At 42.3% G+C, this 17,890-nt stretch overlaps 1 protein-coding gene across 2 annotated transcripts in view; it reads right to left on the bottom strand.

Moving 5' to 3' along the window:
* Window positions 1–17,890, bottom strand: part of CSMD2 (CUB and Sushi multiple domains 2) — a 1,018,208-nt gene that overhangs the window by 117,586 nt on the left and 882,732 nt on the right. For both annotated transcript variants that reach the window (XM_056557006.1, XM_056557007.1), the window contains 2 exons: window positions 1,835–2,029; window positions 1,084–1,200 (listed from right to left, as the gene is read on the bottom strand). In XM_056557006.1, coding sequence (XP_056412981.1) covers window positions 1,084–1,200; window positions 1,835–2,029 — 312 coding nt within the window. The remainder of the gene's footprint in view (window positions 1–1,083; window positions 1,201–1,834; window positions 2,030–17,890) is intronic.

Here is a 17,890-nt window from a genome sequence, read left to right on the forward strand (position 1 = left end):
GAACTCATTTCTAGTTTCCCAAATCTATTAGAGTTTGCCTTCTATTAGAATTTGCCATCTAACACATTGGAGAAAATAATCAAATAGGTCGGTTCATTTTTTTTAACCGTTTCAGTTTTATTACCGGACTAAAAAATCTGACTCCATTTAGCTCGTTCAAATTAATGTGATGCGGCCCGGGTCCAGCGGGGATACGGCAGCGGCTGGTTTTTCCATTTCCCCATTGGATCCGGAAGCTGTATTGCATAATCGTAGTGGGAATGTAGCCTAAAATGTAATAGTTGCTTTATGGAATCCTAGTGTCCAGGCTTCTTATTCCTGCACTTTGTACTATGGAAACAACTCAACTGACAAGGATAGACTCACAGGGAAAACCAGGTAGGTAACATCATGGTGCCATGTGACATAACATCTGAAAGACTACAACTTCAACTGCCCCCGTGTGCTACAGTATAAAGACTTAAAATGAAGGTGCTGGCAGAGAGCAACTAAGTGTATCAAACAGGCACATCATGATCATTTAAAGATTGTTACAAAATATTGTTAGTGATGTTCTCTCCTGCCTTATGCTTCTGTGCTGATGCCAAAAAGAAATCCAGTATGACAGATGTGATGCATCATATTAACATGCAAACTTATTTATCTAGCTCCAGTGTTAAAATTAGGCATAATGTGATTCAAGGTGGGCTCACAGTACATGAGTAGGCAGCACTGACACTTTCCATCTGGCAAGTCTATGTACAGTACTGAAGGTGCTCACAACGTAACACATGACAGAATTACACTAGTTTTAGATTTCTGAATTCCTCAAATTACTGAAACCTGTTTTTTTGCTGTTGTTTTTTTTTTTTTTTGGGGGGGGGGGGAGAAGTTACAACTTGATCAGCTTCTAGATATGTGTTAAACTGTAGTCATGTTTTTTTTTTCTTTTTTTATTATATGTAAGCAACAAGCTTTGAGTAAGGTTTGTCTACTCTTTACTTTCCTCCGTCTTCGTTTCTTGCTAGTTCTATGCCAAAAAACTCAAAAAGTAGTAATGAAGAAAAAGTAGATGAAATGACTAGATGTAAGAAGAATTCTTACCATAATCTTTCGGAACAACAATAAAATAAGAACAGCTCTGTCCAGACGTATAGTTACTGGGGTAATTAGGGGAAAGAATGACCCCATCCTGGCTGATATACTGTCCTCCACAGGGGGCTAAATGAGAAATGGAGATATAGCATACAGTGACTCCAATGTTTATCAGTGCAAGTCAAAATTTAAAATGGTATTCAGGGGGAACTGAACTTCTCGGACACTTACCTCCTATGACCATTGGGGCTCCTGTGATCTCTTGTACATGGCTGGTCCTACTTACCCATCCTCAGTACGCTCCAGTCAGTGACTGGCTGAGCAGACCCTCACTTGCCCACATCCAGGAAGGTGGGGGCCAGAACACACTGAGGACGAACAAGTAGGATTGGCCCCAAGCAAGTCAAGTTGAAAAAAACCTACAATTGAAACTTATTCTTAAACTTGAAACTGCTCAAGGATTTAATTTATAATCCAAAATTATGATATCAGCACATTAACACAGCTATATATATATATATATATATATATATATATATATATATATATATATTTATTTATTTTAGCTCCACCTGGAATCTATAAAAAAAAATATAAGAATAAAATGCATTCATAACTCCATGATCACCAGATATTTGGAAGGAAAATATTAATGTTCACCCATTTATTTATAGAAGTTTATATGTGATGTATAGAATTATTTATCTTAACACATTAGAAGCCAAATCAGTAAAATAAAATAAAAAAAACACAATATTACCTATACATGTAGGACGTGGGAAGTTCCAGATTGGCTTTCCATCTCCTCCCATCACACATGTTAGAGTGGATGCTCCGTCAACCTCATAGCCACTATCGCAATAGTAAGTTACAGTAGAACCAAGTTTTAGGTCACTCCCAACACGAGTGCCATTTTTTATTGCTCCTGGGTCAAAACAAGACTCTCTGGGATTCTCTGGAAGATAAGAAGACACATTTTAGGAATCTGCACAGTAGATAATCTGAACAGCAAATGCAGTGAAATTTTTCTTTAATAAAATATGCTTATAGCGAACACTGAGGGGTTACTGTTTTAGAACAAATTATCTAAAGAACCCACCAAATATCCATCTATGAAATGAAAAAATACATTTTTGTGATATTACTGATATATAGAAGGACAGCATGGTAAGTAGATAATATTAATTTAAGTGTTAAAATTCACAAAAGAATTGTTAGAATATAATGATCTCCTCGACTGCCGTCTACTCCGCAAAGCTGATAACTTAAGCATTCAACAAATGTCCCCAGGAGTTATCATTTAGGATTGTGTAATGGCATGCATTTTAAACTAACAGAAGCCACTGCGCTGACCCTGATATGTGACTTTTTAGTGACATCGGGAAAAAGATAAGAAAACCCGCAATGCAGAGAGATTCAATATTCATGGCTCTGCATTCACTATAGAATGTTATCACTAAACTGCTCAAATCATTAAGCATCATTAACATCTGATAATAAGGATTGTACATGAATAAAAGCCTTACGTCTCCAAAGCTCTGTACTTACACAAAGAAGCTTATGTGGAGTCTACCATAAGCATGGCAAGAATCAGGTCCATTCAGACATTAAAGTGTTTCACTGAAGTGTGACAGAGCTTTCAACACACAATGTGCCACCCCCGGCAGTGCAAAATCCTCACCCTTGAATTAGTTCACATTCACTTTTCCCCTGTGTAGGGAACAGCTCACACGGTGGGGTTGGCAATGACAGTATTCACACAGGCAGCAGGTTTCAAATGTCCAAGAGGATGTTTATTTAACCTTTTAAGGATGCCGGGCGTATGCATTCACCCTGCATCCCGAGTCCTTAAGGACGTGGGGTGTATGCATACGCCCGTGGGAATTTCGGTCCCCGGTGCTATCCGGAAATCATTCAGCAGGCATCCCGGCACATCGCCGAGGGGGATCCTGAGACCCCCCATGTCGGCGATTGCAGAAAATCGCATGTCAATTCAGACATGCGATTTTCTGCTATTCCGGGCTGATCGGGTCTCTGGTGACCCAATCACCCGGAAAATAGGGATGATCGGAGCTGTTAGTGACAGCCCTGATCATCCTGAGGGATAGGAGCGAGGTCGCAGTGCTGCGATCTCCTCCTATCCCCTGCCATTGGTCAGAACAGATTCTGACCAATGGCAGGGCAGGACAGTGGGTTGCAATGGCAACCCCCCGTTCTGCCCACCCCTGGATGTCGGGGGGAACGCAAGGAGAAGATGGAGGCTGGTACCTGGAGGAGAAGATGCCTGGGGACCCCCGATCGTCGCTGGAGACTGCTGGATCCTGGCTTAGGTAGGGAAACTACGGTGGGGTGGGAGGGGGGTGGGGAATGAAAGTGAAAGCAAAGTGATCTTTACGGTGGCAACCACTGGGAAGGCCTAACTGCAACTCCCAGCATGCCCAGACAGCCAAAGGCTGTCTGGGCATGCTGGGAGTTGTAGTTTTGCAACATCTGGAGGGTCACAGTTTGGAGATCACTGTTACAGTGGTGCCCAAACAGTAGCCCTCCAGATGTTGCCAAACTACAACTCTCAGCATGCCTGGACAGTCAATGGCAGCAGCACTGGGAGTTGTTGTTTTGCAACAGCTGGAGGCTCCGTTAAAGGGTTAATGTGTAGGGGAATATGTATATGTAGTGTATTACTTTTATTTTGTGTAGGTGTAGTGTAGTGTTTTTAGGGTATATTTCCACAGGACCCTCCGCCTGTGGGAATGTACCCTAAAAACACTACACTACACAAAATAAAAGTAAAACACTACATATACATATTTCCCTACACATTAACCCCTACAGCATGTTTGAGCTGCAGTGGAAAATTAGCTGCATCTCAAATTTGCAGGGAGAAACTCAAAAGTATGTACGGTCAGCCAAAGGGCATGCTAGGAGTTTTAGTTTGCAAAAGCTGGAGGCACACTGTTTGCGAAATACTGAGTTAGGTTACAAACTCTGTTTTTCGCAACCAGTTTGCCTTCAGCTGTTGCAAAAACTACAACTCTCAGCATGCAGTGACAGCTGAAGGGCTTGCTGGGACTACAATTTCCAGCATGCCCTTTGGCTGTCCGCACATGCTGGGGGTTGTAGTTATGCAACAGCTGAAGGCACTCTGGTTGCAAAACACTGATAGTTTGTTACTTAACTCAATGTTTCCCAACCTGTGTGCATCCAGCTGTTGCAAAACTACAACTCTCAGCATGCATGGTCTGTCAGTGCATGCTGGGAGATATAGTTTTGCAACAGCTGGAGGCACACGGGTTGGAAAACACTGAGGTAGGAAAAAGACAATGTTTCCCAACCAGTGTGCCTCCAGTTGTTGCAAAACTACAGCTCCCAGCATGCCCAGACAGCCGAAGGGCATGTGTAATGGTGTTCAAACTGTAGCCCTACAGATGTTGCAAAACTACAACTCCAAGCATGCTCAAACTGCCCAGGCATGCTGGGAGTTGTGGTTCGGCAACATCTGAAGGGCCAGATGTTGCCGAACTACAACTATCAGCATGCCTGGGCAGTCTGGGCATGCTTGGAGTTGTAGTTTTACAATATCTGGAGCACTACAGTTTGGGCACCACTGTATAGTGGTCTCCCAACTGTCATCTTCCAGATGTTGGAAAACTACAACTCCCAGCATGCTGAGACTGTCCAGGCATGCTGGGAGTTGTAGTTCTGCAACATCTGAAGGGCCAGATGTTACATAACTACAACTCCCAGCATGCCTGGGCAGTCTGGGCATGCTTGGAGTTGTAGTTTTGCAACAGCTGGAGGTCTAAAGCTTGGGCACCACTGTATAGTGGTCTCCAAACTGTGGTCCTCCAGATGTTGCAAAACTACAACTCCCAGCACAACTAGAAAGCCTTTTGCTCTCTGGGCATGCTGGGAGTTGTAGTTTGGCAACTCAAAGAAGGCAGCAGTGAAGATCACGTACCACTGATCTTCACTGCTGCCTCCACTGCTGCCTCCGCTGCCGATCCCGCCGCTGCCCACCACGATCGCAGGTCCCGCCGCCTACTCCTGCACTCCAGTACCCGCCGCCATCTTCTCCTCGCTCTGCCCCAACATCTAGAGGCTGGCAGAGCAGAGTTTTCAACTATAACCCTCCCGCCCGCCTCCTGCCATTGGTCGTTTAGTCCTAACCGACCAATGGCGGGGGATACGAGGAGGCGGCACCACTGCCACCTCGCTCCTATCTTTCAGGATGGTTGGAGCTGTCTCTGACAGCTCTGATCATCCCTATTTTCTATTATATCAGGTGACTAGAGACCTGATCGGCCCGGAATCGCCGCCCGGCGATCGCAGACATGGGGGGGGGTAAGTCTCAGGACCAACCAGGCATTGTCACAGGCATCCCATGCTGGTCTCTGCCCGGCGAGTGGCAGGGAGCAGAGAAACGCCCTGAGTCCTTAAGGGGTTAAATGTCTACAAAATTCAAATGCGATGTTTTGTCATGCCGTTGCCCCTAACAACAGTCTGCCCGCATCCTCCTCCAATTGTAGGGAACAGCTCACATGGTTGGGTCGGCAATGACAGTATTCACACAGGCAGCGGGTTTCAAATGTCCAAGGGGATGTTTATTTAAATGATTTTGGCACAAAGCACAGTGCAAACAAAACAACAAAACCTCAGCCTGTCCAACTCTAACTAAACATAAGGATAACTCGCTTTCTTACTGTAGGCCTAATGTCCGACCCCAATCAAAATCACAAATAGTCCATAGAGGAAGGTTCAGACCTGGTTGGCTTAAAGGGGTACTCACGTGGAAAAGTGTTTTTTTTTAAATCAACTGCAGCCAGAAAGTTAAACAGATTTGTGAATTAACAAGGTAGAAACACTATCCGGCACTGCTGTACAGGGAGTGAACATAAGTCCGCACATTTTTTTTTCCAACAAATCTATGGGCAGTAGCGATATTAAAGAGGCTGAAGTGCCAATTTCTATCGGTCCCCCTGGGTTCAGTCCCTTCAGTGAGGCGGAGGGCACAGAACTCCAGTGTCTTTCTGACCTCACTGAATTATTAGGAGGTACTACAGAGGCAGCCACAGGTCATCATATCACAGATGATATTTTTACAGGGAGTCCAATTTTAGCCCCCCTATCGCTCCAGGGAGTAACCTTGATCTCTTCCATCACAAAGTAATGGAGGATATCAGGGCCCTCAAATACCCCACCCATACAGATAATCTTAATCCAAAAGAAAGGGAAGCCCTGGCATGGCTCAGGAATCTTAAACATGTGGTCTTTAAAAAGGCAGATAAGGGTGGGAATATTGTCATGCTAACAGAAGAGTATTATGTTACTGAAGCTAGAAGACAACTAGAGAACTCTTCTAATTATGAGAGGCTTGACAATAATCCCACCCTTAAAATTGCTTCCAAGTTAAAAACCCTCCTTAGAAGAGCAGTAGAGAGGAGTGTTCTCTCTGAGAAAATGGATGTTAAACTTGTTCCCCCTGTACCTAAGTCCCCTACATGGTATTTTTCACCTAAAATACATAAGGGGTTGGAGGCCCCCCAGGATGCCCTATTGTGTCCGGGGTGGGTTCCATAACTGAATGTATTTCTAGGTATGTTGATTTTCTATTAAGACCCCTGTTAAAAAGTGTCCCAACTTTGGTTAAAGACACCAATGAGTTTCTGGCTGTTATTGCAGACTTGGATTGGCAAGAAGGGTGTATACTGGTTTCTATAGATATAGAGTATTTATACACCAATATTCCGCAAGATGTGGGCATTGCTTGCATCAGAGAAATGCTAGAAGAAACAGATCGCAGTGAGATGTGTGTGGACTTTATCTGTGAAGCCTTGGCTTTCATATTAAAGAATAATTAATTTACTTTTGATGAAGTATGGTATAGGCAGACCTCCGGAGTTGCCATGGGCACTCCGGTGGCCTGCACTTTTTCCAATTTATTCTTGGCATCGTTTGAGAAAAAATATGTTTTCTCTACCACGAATGAGTACGTCCTTGGTCCCGCTCCCGCGATATAACGACGGGCCCAGCGTCATAGTGAAGCCGGGACCCACCGCTAATAGCACGGCGCACTGATCGCGGTGCCGCGCGCTATTAAAAGTAAAAAGTGCCGGTTTGCTCAGTGGGCTGTTTGGGATCGCAGCGGCAAAATCGCGGCATCCCCAACAGCTTACAGGACAGCCGGAGGGTTCCTACCTGCCTCCTCACTGTCCGATCGCCGAATGACTGCTCAGTGCCTCAGTTCCAGGCATGAGCAGTCATGCAGCAGAATCATCGATCACTGGTTTGCTATAAGAAACCAGTGATCAATGTAAAAGATCAGTGTGTGCAGTGTTATAGCTCCCTGTGGGACCTATAACACTGCAAAAAAAAGTGAATAAAGATCATTTAACCCCTCCCCTATTAAAAGTTTGAATCACCCCCCTTTTCCCATAAAAAAAAACACAGTGTAAATAAAAATAAAAATAAGCATATATGGTATTACCGCGTGCGGAAACGTCCGACTTATAAAAATATATCGTTAATTAAACCGCACGGTCAATGGCGTACGCGCAAGAAAATTCCAAAGTCCAAAATAGTGCATTTTTGGTCACTTTTTATATCATGAAAAAATGAATAAAAAGCGATCAAAAAGTCCTATCAATGCAAAAATGGTACTGTTAAAAACTTCAGATCACGGCATAAAAATTAGCCCTCATACCGCCCCATACGCGGAAAAATAAAAAAGTTATAGGGGTCAGAAGATGACAATTTTAAACGTATTAATTTTCCTGCATGAAGTTATGATTTTTTTCCAGAAGTACAACAAAATCAAACCTATATAAGTAGGGTATCATTTTAATCATATGAACCTACAGAATAAAGATAAGGTGTCATTTTTACCGAAAAATGTACTGTGTAGAAAGAAGCCCCCAAAAGTTACAAAACGGCGTGTTTTTTTTTCAATTTTGTCTCGCAATGATTTTTTTTTCTGTTTCACCGTAGATTTTTGGGCAAAATGACTGACGTCATTACAAAGTAGAATTGGTGGCGCAAAAAATAAACAATCATATGGAATTTTAGGTGCAAAATTGAAAGAGTTATGATTTTTTAAAGGCAAGGAGCAAAAAACGAAAGTGCAAAAATGGAAAAAAAAACAGCCCTTAAGGGGTTAAGTGTTTTTAACTTTTACACATGATTCACCGTCTGTTTGATTGTCTCACATGGTGTTCTAAGTTTCCGCCCCTAGGGGAGGTCCCACAGGCATTTACCTGGGATCAGCCTGGGAGCGGATATGGTCTCACGAAGCACGGAAGTGCGAGACAGCTGTAACCATCTGCACGCTGGTTCCCCCGGCATCTCTACCCGCTTCACCTGCCTGAATGCTGTACGTGCTTGTCAACATGCACTTTGGTTGACAAGCACGAAATAAAAGTCATCCTTTCAAGTCCGTTTTCGGATGAGTGCCATCATTTCTTCTACATTACCAGATTTGTAAATTACTTCTATTAAAAAATCTTAATCCTTCCAGTACTTATTAGCTGATGAATACTACAGAGGAAATTCTGTTCTTTTTGGAACACAGTGCTCTTTGCTGACATCATAGGCACAGCGCTCCCTGCTGACATCTCTGTCCATTTTAGGAACTGTCCAGAGCAGCTTATGTATTCTATGGGGATTTTCTTTTACTCTGGACAGTTCTTAAAATGGACAGAGATGTCAGCAGAGAGCACTGTTCTCCTGATGTCAGCAGAGACCTCTGTGTTCCAAAAAGAACACAATTTCCTCTGTAGTATTCAGCAGTTAATAAGTACTGGAAGGATTAAGATTTTTTAATAGTAGTAATTTACAAATCTGTTTAACTTTCTGGCACAAAAAAAAAAACAAAAAAAAAAAAACAGTTTTCCACCAGAGAACCCCTTTAACTTCCAGGCACCAGTTGATTTGAAAACATTTGTTTTTTACTTGTTTCCACAGGAGTTCCCCTTTAAGGCTTCCTCCCCAGCAGTCAACACAGGAAGCTTCACCTGAAAACACCTTGGAGAAGGGAAAACCCATAGTGGACTAAGGGTGTGGACTGGAGCACTCCCACTTCCAACCTGTCCTCCAGTCCAGGAAATCCAGCTCATGTAACTTAAACAAAAGAGCCCTAGCAGACTATGCTCTGCTAAAGCAGCATATAACTGCCTGTATTTCCTTTACCTTGTCTGGCTGAGAAAACCAGGTGAGATATACACCCCATCCACCACAGATCACAGATTTATTTGTTTAACTTCTTTGACTTGACATTACTATGTTAATATTACACTATAATTTCTTCAATAGAATGGTTGTTGAAAATAATTTAATTCAAGGCAATTTTTTATGAAAATTCTTTCAGTACTATTGTGTGGGCACTATGGTTTGTACCACTGTATGAGGAATAGGACTTAATAATTTACTGGCAGTATGGCTATCACTACTGTATAGGTACGGTAACTGGCACTATTTTATGGGCACCATAGAAGGTTGAATAATATAAGCACTGAGACAGGTGGTTCTATTATTTAGGCCCTATATGCCCCAACCATGTGTGCACAGTATGAAGCTATAACCATATAACTATAACTGTTTGACAATAGTATTTGGAGACAAATGCTAGTATTGTGCAGCCAGTGTATGACACCAATATTTTGTCATGACATATTACTTTAATGTGGACATTGTATAGTACTATAACTTGGGCACTGTATGGGATTATTTGATTAATTACACCAGTGGCTCCCAAGCGGGGGAACGTGTACCCCCAGGGGTACGCATCAGTGATCCTGGGGTATGTGTGAAAAAAAATCTGTAAGGCAATCACTGGTTTGACACGACTGGAGGCATTAAAGTGATGGCGCTGGGCCAGTCCCCCAGTATGCTCTAACAGCGCAGCATAAGCATGGCTACTTACGTAGACATGCCCTTTACGTCACCATCAGAGCAGATCCGCTGGCAACAGACTGTTGGAAAGTCCCCGGTGAGAGATCATTCTGTATTTTACTCCCAGGGCTGCAGTCTCTACTGCTGGTGTGGAGTGACTGTGTGTATACACTAATCCACTGTACAGGATAAGTAATGTAATTGTAAAGAGTGACTCCTCAAGAGCAGAATAGTAAATGCAGCCCGTGAGAAGACAAGATGTTACCTGTGATCCTGAGTTACATCCTGTATTAAATATAGAATGTAACATAGGATCAGGAGTAACACCTGGTATACTACACAACTGCGCTCACTATTCTGCTGGTGTGATCACACTGTGTACATACAGTACTTGGTGAAAGGATCAGGGGCCAGGGGAGATTGAGAGAGAACAGGGGGCATGGGGAGATGATATGGAGTAAAGAAAGCATATAAATTTGAAATAACAACAACTTTATAAATTAAAAGCAAGTTGCTAATATGAGAGGTACAATTTTAGCTAAGGGGTACTTGGGAAAAAAATGGTTGGGAACCACAGGGTAACACCGACGGCAAGGGTGGCAAATTCGGCAAGGGTGTCCAATAATTGTGTGTTTATACAGCAAATTCATAAAAATCTATGGTGACCTAATGACTGCCCTAAGGATAACGTTTATTGGATGTGCTTAAAGGGAACCTGTCACATTGAAAATGTCCAATCTGCAGGCATCATTTTGTAAAGCAGGAGGAGCTGACCAGATTGCTATATAGTTTTATCTAAAATGGATATCTAGTCATTTATTTATGTAACTCGCTGCTCTTTCTGGGCTATAAATTCATGTGGCCTGTCATTCCAGCTATCTGTATAGGTGTGCATAGAGAGCTGTCAATCAATGAGTAGGACCACCCACTTGACTACTTAGCCCAGAATATACAGAGGGTTTAGATGAATAAATGACAACTTATTCTTGAACTCAGCTCCTCTTGCTCTATAAAATGATTCCTGCAGATAGGACTGCAAAATCAATGTGGCAGGTTCCCTTTAAATGGCATACAGCCACAACAGATATTCTAAGGGTATGTTCACATAGCTTAAACTTCATTGATGTATTTTACCTGTGCATTTTCATCTGCAATCAGCAAAAAATGTGGGCGCCAAAAAAAAATTGCACCTGATTAGGGCAGAAAATCCACATGTAATATAAGATACAACCACGAATTTTACAATGTGCTAACATACCCCTTTAGTATGTAAACATCATGCAAAATGATCTATTGTAATTTGTTTCCAGTAATAAAGTGGATAAAATAATTACAGTAATGAAAAAATGTTGGCAAAATGAAGTAAACTTTATAATGTATATGCATATGTTTTCATGTACTGCACATGAATATTATTTTTAAAGCCAAAACTTAATAAGTTTCATTTTTTACTCCAAGCAAGGGCTAAAAATAATTAATGAGGCAAGTTTTTTTTCTGGTGTGCACACCTAGGAATAGTTGTCATCATAGTCTGCCCTTTGCTGGATTTAAAGGGGTACTCTGGCGCTAAGACATCTTATCTGCTACCCAAAGGATAGGGGATAAGATGCCTGATCATGGGGATCCTGCCTCTGGGGACTCCCGCAATCTTTCATGCAGCACCCCGTTATCATCAGCTTCCAGAGCGAACATTGATCATGGGGCCAGAGTATCGTGATGTCACGGCTCAGCCCCATGTGATGTCACGCTCTGCCCCCTCAATGCAAGCCTATGGGAGGGGGTATGAAAGTGTGAAAGAGGGGGCAGAGCGTGACATCACATGGGGCGGAGCGGTGGTGTCCCGATACTCAGGCCCCGTGATCGTGATTCATCAGACCTGGAGCGATGTTCGGGGGTGCTGCATGAAAGATTGTCAGGCATCTTATACCCTGTCCTTTGGATAGGGGATAAGATGTCTTAGGGCTGGAGTACACCTTTAAGTCCACTCCTTTCAATTAAATAAATATCTGGAATTGATGCACAGAATTAAAATTTTACAACCAAAATGAAACATTCATGATGCCTGTTTAACATGTGATAGAAGCCATTAGGTGAAATATTGAACATGATATTAACCTTTCTGCACAGGTTATAATAAATGTTAAGAAAAAACGTAGACCAACTTAATCTGAAGTGGAATTAATGGAATGAATTGGTCTACTGGTCTTTTTATGGGTCTTTAGTTACTTGAATATTTTTACTTAGTTTTAAATTATTAAATACACAAATTTATTATCGAGATTTGATAGAATGTCATACTGCACAGATAAACCACACTGTCGGCACATCATTACAAATGTGATGTTACTATATTTATTGAGCCATTTTTACAAAGTACCCTAAAGAACACATGAGCAAAAAGAGGAAATGGTCAAGGCAATTAAAAAGTTATAGGGTTGAATAGGCACTAACTAGATAAAGAAAGGGAAATGGTCAAGGCAATTTAAGAGTTATAGGGTTGAATAGGTACTAACCAGATAAAGAGAGGGAAATGGTCCAGGTAATTTAAAAGTGATATGGTTGAATAGTCACTAACTAAATAAAGAGAGGGAAATGGTCTAGGCAATTTAAGAGTTATAGGGTTGAATAGGCACTAACTAGATAAAGAGAGGGAAATGGTCAAGGTAATTTAGGAGTTATAGGGTTGAATAGGCACTAACCACAGAAAGAGAGAGAAATGGTCAAGGCAATGTAAACGTTATAGGGTAGAATAGGCACTAATTAGATAAAGAAAGGGAAATGGTCCAGGTAATTAAAAAGCTATAGGGTTGAATAGGCACAAATTAGTTAAAGAAAGGGAAATGGTCCAGGTAATTAAAAAGTTATAGGGTTGAATAGGCACTAACCAGGCAAAGCCACCAACAGGTGAGACTGGCCTTTTTGGGGTGAACCATTTGATTTTAGGTAGTGTTTTTGTAAAGTATAACACTTTTCCCAGCTTGCACTGTCATTTAGAAATTGAGGTTACAGCCAAATACCAGTCTGTAGTGCATGTGGGATGTGGGGAAAAACAGGTGGGAAAGAATACATGAATAGGTTTATATGTTTGTTGTAAGTAACCAGCTCTATCCATTGCTTTCATGAAATTGATCTACAGTTGTGCTAGGAAGTTTGTGAACCCTACAGAATTTTATATATTTCTTCATACATTTCATCTAAAGCTACAACAGATAGTCCTAAAAGCAGACAAAGAAAACCAAATCAAGCAAACAATTAGACTCGTCCATTTATTTATTGAAATAAATTATATCATGAGTGGCAAAAGTATGTGAACCTCTAGGATTAACACATTTGAAGTGTTGAGCCCTTTGAAGTCCATTGGTAGATTTCTTAATGCTCTTTTATCTCTTCCTATACGTTTGATGCTATTTTTGCACTTGTTCAGTTCCTATAGATGCCATCGAGTTGCTATAGCTACATAACAAGTATCCCCTAGCCCTTAGGTGTCTGTTTACAATTGTTATGAATGATCTGTCATTCATAGCTTGGTGACATACCAGACAGGGCATAGCGTAGTAGCAAATAGAAATTTAAATCACAGTAGAATTTTGAATAAACTTAAAAAAATAATAAGTAGAGATGCACAATGGAGTCATCTAGAGGTGTCAGGATTTTCAAGTCTGCATTAATATAGAGAAGCTTATTCACAAGTAAATGTAAGCATATCATATTAATAATATACAAGATATAACCTTTATATAGCAATATGTATAACCATAGGACAGTAACATAAGTTTATGTATTGAAATCATCATGTAATTTCACTTTTTCATGTAACATCTTCAATTGTTTTGTTTTTATAGGCTAATTGTTGCGAAAAATAACACATCAGAGACACAACTTTTTCCCGGAGATTGGTCTTCTCTTCAATCAGATATACATAACCTTTGCTTCAATTAAATGAACTATAATTTATCAATAGTGAACTTCCAATTTGCCATTTTTTTGTGTCGGAAATATCACGTAAAAAAAAATTAATTAATATTCTAATATTCCTTTGGTATAATATCTGGGGTATTTTAACCCCCCATTTTTCAGCCTTTGTGCCATCTCATTCCCTGCCTCTCGGATCCCCCTTCCTACTTTATTCCCCCTTGCTTTTACTTGTACTTTTTGCATCTTCTGTGTATAACTTAATTTTTTGTCTAAATGAGGAACAGAGTTGACAAATATAGACACTGTGGTGTTCCAGTACAAGATGTTGTCATGTCGGCAAAATGTTGCTTCAGGCACGTCTGGCGTCTTGGTTCTGGGCCCACTGCTTCAGGGTATACTGTAATGTGTTAAATGATGATTCCCAATGTTACTGTTACTTTAAGCGAAGCCTTGCAGAGTGAATCGGGTGATCATGATGTCCAATGGAAGCCCCCTACCTTAGCCTTTATGTAGTGTAGACGGGAGGAGCTGTTCAGTGTGAGGATTTGGAGAAGAGCTAAGGTACAGTGTGGAGAAGTGTGAGGAGAAGTCTTAGGTGATCTGAAAAGGCCTTAAGAGAGGAGAAGTCTAAAGTCTGCAGCCTCACCATTTCTTAGGAACCCCAGCACACAGGTGAAAGTAAAACCTGGCGGTAAGCTCAATGCTCCGGGGCAATAACAATCTTCAGTCAGTCAGTCTACAGTCTCAAAGTTAGCTTGGGTTGCTATCAATTTCAAGTTAGTTACAATTCAGTTCAGTACATGCAACTAAAAGGTCCAGTGTTTTGGAATTGCAGGAATTGCCAACTATCCTGCCTTAGTAAAGATAATTTTCCGTAATCCTGCATTGTGGTCATTATTGTCCAAGCGTTTGGCCCAGAAGAGCTATCTCAACCTTGGAACGTGGAGGTTAACGTTACCCTAGCGTCACATACATTACATCCTTCATACAGTTAGACACCACAGACTGTGATCAAAACCTGTTAAATACTTGAAAATGAAGACATCAACAATAGAAAGAAATTCTGAAATGTAGTGATATGAACAGAAGGAAAACTAATTAAATTGTTACCAGATTATTAAATAAGAATACTGAACTTGAATAGCAAACAATTTCTTTGTGTGTTATCCTGCTTTTTTTTTTTATACCTTAATGACCAGGATCTTTTTTATTTTATTTTACATGTCTCTTTAAATGGTAATAACTTTAGAGCGCTTTTTCTGAGCGGAGCGATTCTGATATAATTTTTTCGTAACATATTGTACTTTATATAAGTGGTGCATTTTTGTTGACACATGCAGCATTTTTTTGAGAAAAAATCTAAAATATTGCGAAAAACTGGAAAATTTCTGGAGTTTAAAATTTTTTTTTTACACTTTTTACAGGTTATACTATACTGCAATACATTTGTACTGCAGCACAGTATGACCCGATCAGCTGCACACAGTACAACCTCACAGGCTTCCGTATCAGGCAGACAGGAGGTCATGGTCTGACCTCCTGTTGCCATAGCAACCAACGGCGACCCGCGATCGTATCGTGGCAGCGGCGTTGGTAAACAGGGGGAGCGCACAGGATTGATCACAGCATCTATGGGGTTAATGCTGCCGGGACCGACACTATTGCAGCCCCGGCAGCTGCCCGCGGCAGTGCAGGAGATCGCTAGGACGTATGCATGCCTCCCAGCGGATGAGTCGGGTGCTGGGACATATGCATACGTCCTATAGCAGGAAGGGGTTAACAGATCTATTCTATGGTTCACAGTCTAGTGTAAACATCTCCCCCTGCAGTCAGTCTGCAGTGACACAGTAAGGGACAGACATAGTCAGGGACACACGGACACTCAGGGCAGAGACACCTGCAGACTCTGTATTTAGCATACGCAGGGCCGCCGTCAGGGGAGTACAGCCAGTTCTCCAGTAAGGGGCCCGGGCCCCCGCTGCACCCCCCTGCAGCTGCCACAGCACAGAAGCAGGGGACCGCTGTCTACAGCGGTCACCTGCTTCCATGGCCGGTCCAGGACACATTAAACTATAAGTGCATCTTACAGATGCTCCTACAGTTCAATGGGGCGCTCGGGCTCGGCTGATTGACTGAGGGAAGAGCCATTGACTCCTCGCCCATTCAATTACTCTTGTTGCCCGCCCACATTATGCAAGCGCTGACAAGAGACCTGTGTTTCCGTCCTCTGCGCTCCGACACATGAATGATGTCATCATCATGCGCCGGAGCACAGACTGGAGAAGAAGACAGAAGAGAAGAGGCCATGGAGCCAGGTAAATATGTTTTTTTCTCTATTATTACCAAAAGGGGCTACATATTCCTACCTAAGGGGGCTCCATATTTCTACCTAAGCGGGCTACTTATTTCTACCTAAGGGGGCTACATATTCCTACCTAAAGGGGCTACATAATTCTACCTAAGAGGGCTACATAATTCTACCTAAGGGGGCTACTTATTTCTACCTAAGGGGGCTACATATTTCTACCTTAGGGGGGCTACAGATTTCTACCTAAGGGGGCTACTGATTTTTACCGAAGGGCACTACTGATAACTACCTAAGGGGGCTACTGATAACTGCCAATGGGGTGCTACTGATAACTACCTAAGGGGCTACTTATTCTGACCTAAGGGGCTGCTGGCTATTGCTACCTAAGGGGGGCTACTGATTACTGCCTAAGGGGGCGGCTGGCTATTACTACCTAAGGGGGCTTCTGATTACTACCTAACCAGGCTACTGTTATTACTACCTAAGGGGTGCTGCTGGTAATTACTACCTATGGGGGCTACTGATCACTACCGATGGGGACTACTGATTACCACCTAAGAGGTCTACTGTTATTAATACCTAAGGGGGCTGCTTCTATTACTACCTAACGGGGCTGCTTCTATTACTACCTAAAAGGGGCCGCCACTACTATTACCTAAAGGGAGCTGCTGCTACAAGGGGCAGCTGTCTACACAGGGATCTACCTACAGGTGGTACCTCCTACTCTGGGCACCTGTGTAAGGAGGGAAACTATGTGAAGGGACCTGTCTACTTTCTGGAGCAACCTAACTAACTAATGGGTGGGGGACGGACCTATCTAACCTTCCCCAATCCACTTATCTAGCCACTCTATTATTATTGTATGATGCGTTATAGGTGCAGAAAAAGTGCTAAGTCGTCACCTGATGTAACTGTATGTAATCCCTTATATGGTCTCCAAAGCCTGTGTAGAGCTGATATGTATTACTATATGGTCACTGTATCGGGGGAATATTTCCTCCTTGTATACTGGGAATATTGGTCTCAGTATACAGGATTTGGTCAGTAACCGTATGATGGTAATATGTATAGTGATAATATTCCTCATATACTGGTATTATTATTGGTAATAGTGGTCTCAGTATACAGGATTTGGTTAGTAACAGTATGAAGGTAATATGTATGGTGATAATATTTCCTCCTTCCTTCCCCATTGAACTAAAGGGCTCTTGTTTTTCTGGTCCTGTGGTTTTTTATTGATGATTGGGAAGATAGCGTGCAGGCCCTGGGGGGGGGGGGGGTGCGGCAGGCGTTGAGCTGTGTAAGGGGGAAGCGGAGCATCGAGGAGGATGCGCGACGGCCGGCATGGTAAGCCACCAGCACCAGCTGGCAGCACGTCATCTTCAGTGTTCTGACCATTGCTCCTCCAGTCCCGGGAGAAGTGGCGGTCGGAACACTGAAGTGTGGCAGTACACAGACATACAGCCTTCAGCCATACACTGTATATAGCTGAAAGCGGTATGTCTGTGGAGGAGCTATACTGCACCTAATGTGGGGAACTATACTGCACCTAATGTGGTGGAACTATACTGCACATTATGTGGGGAACTATACTGCACCTAATGTGGGGGAACTATACTGCACCTAATGTGGGGAACTGTACTGCACCTAATGTGGGGGAACTGTACTGCACCTAATGTGGGGGAACTGTACTGCACCTAATGTGGGGGA

The sequence above is a fragment of the Hyla sarda genome, chromosome 2, assembly GCF_029499605.1.
Source record: "Hyla sarda isolate aHylSar1 chromosome 2, aHylSar1.hap1, whole genome shotgun sequence".
NCBI classification, from domain to species: domain Eukaryota; kingdom Metazoa; phylum Chordata; class Amphibia; order Anura; family Hylidae; genus Hyla; species Hyla sarda.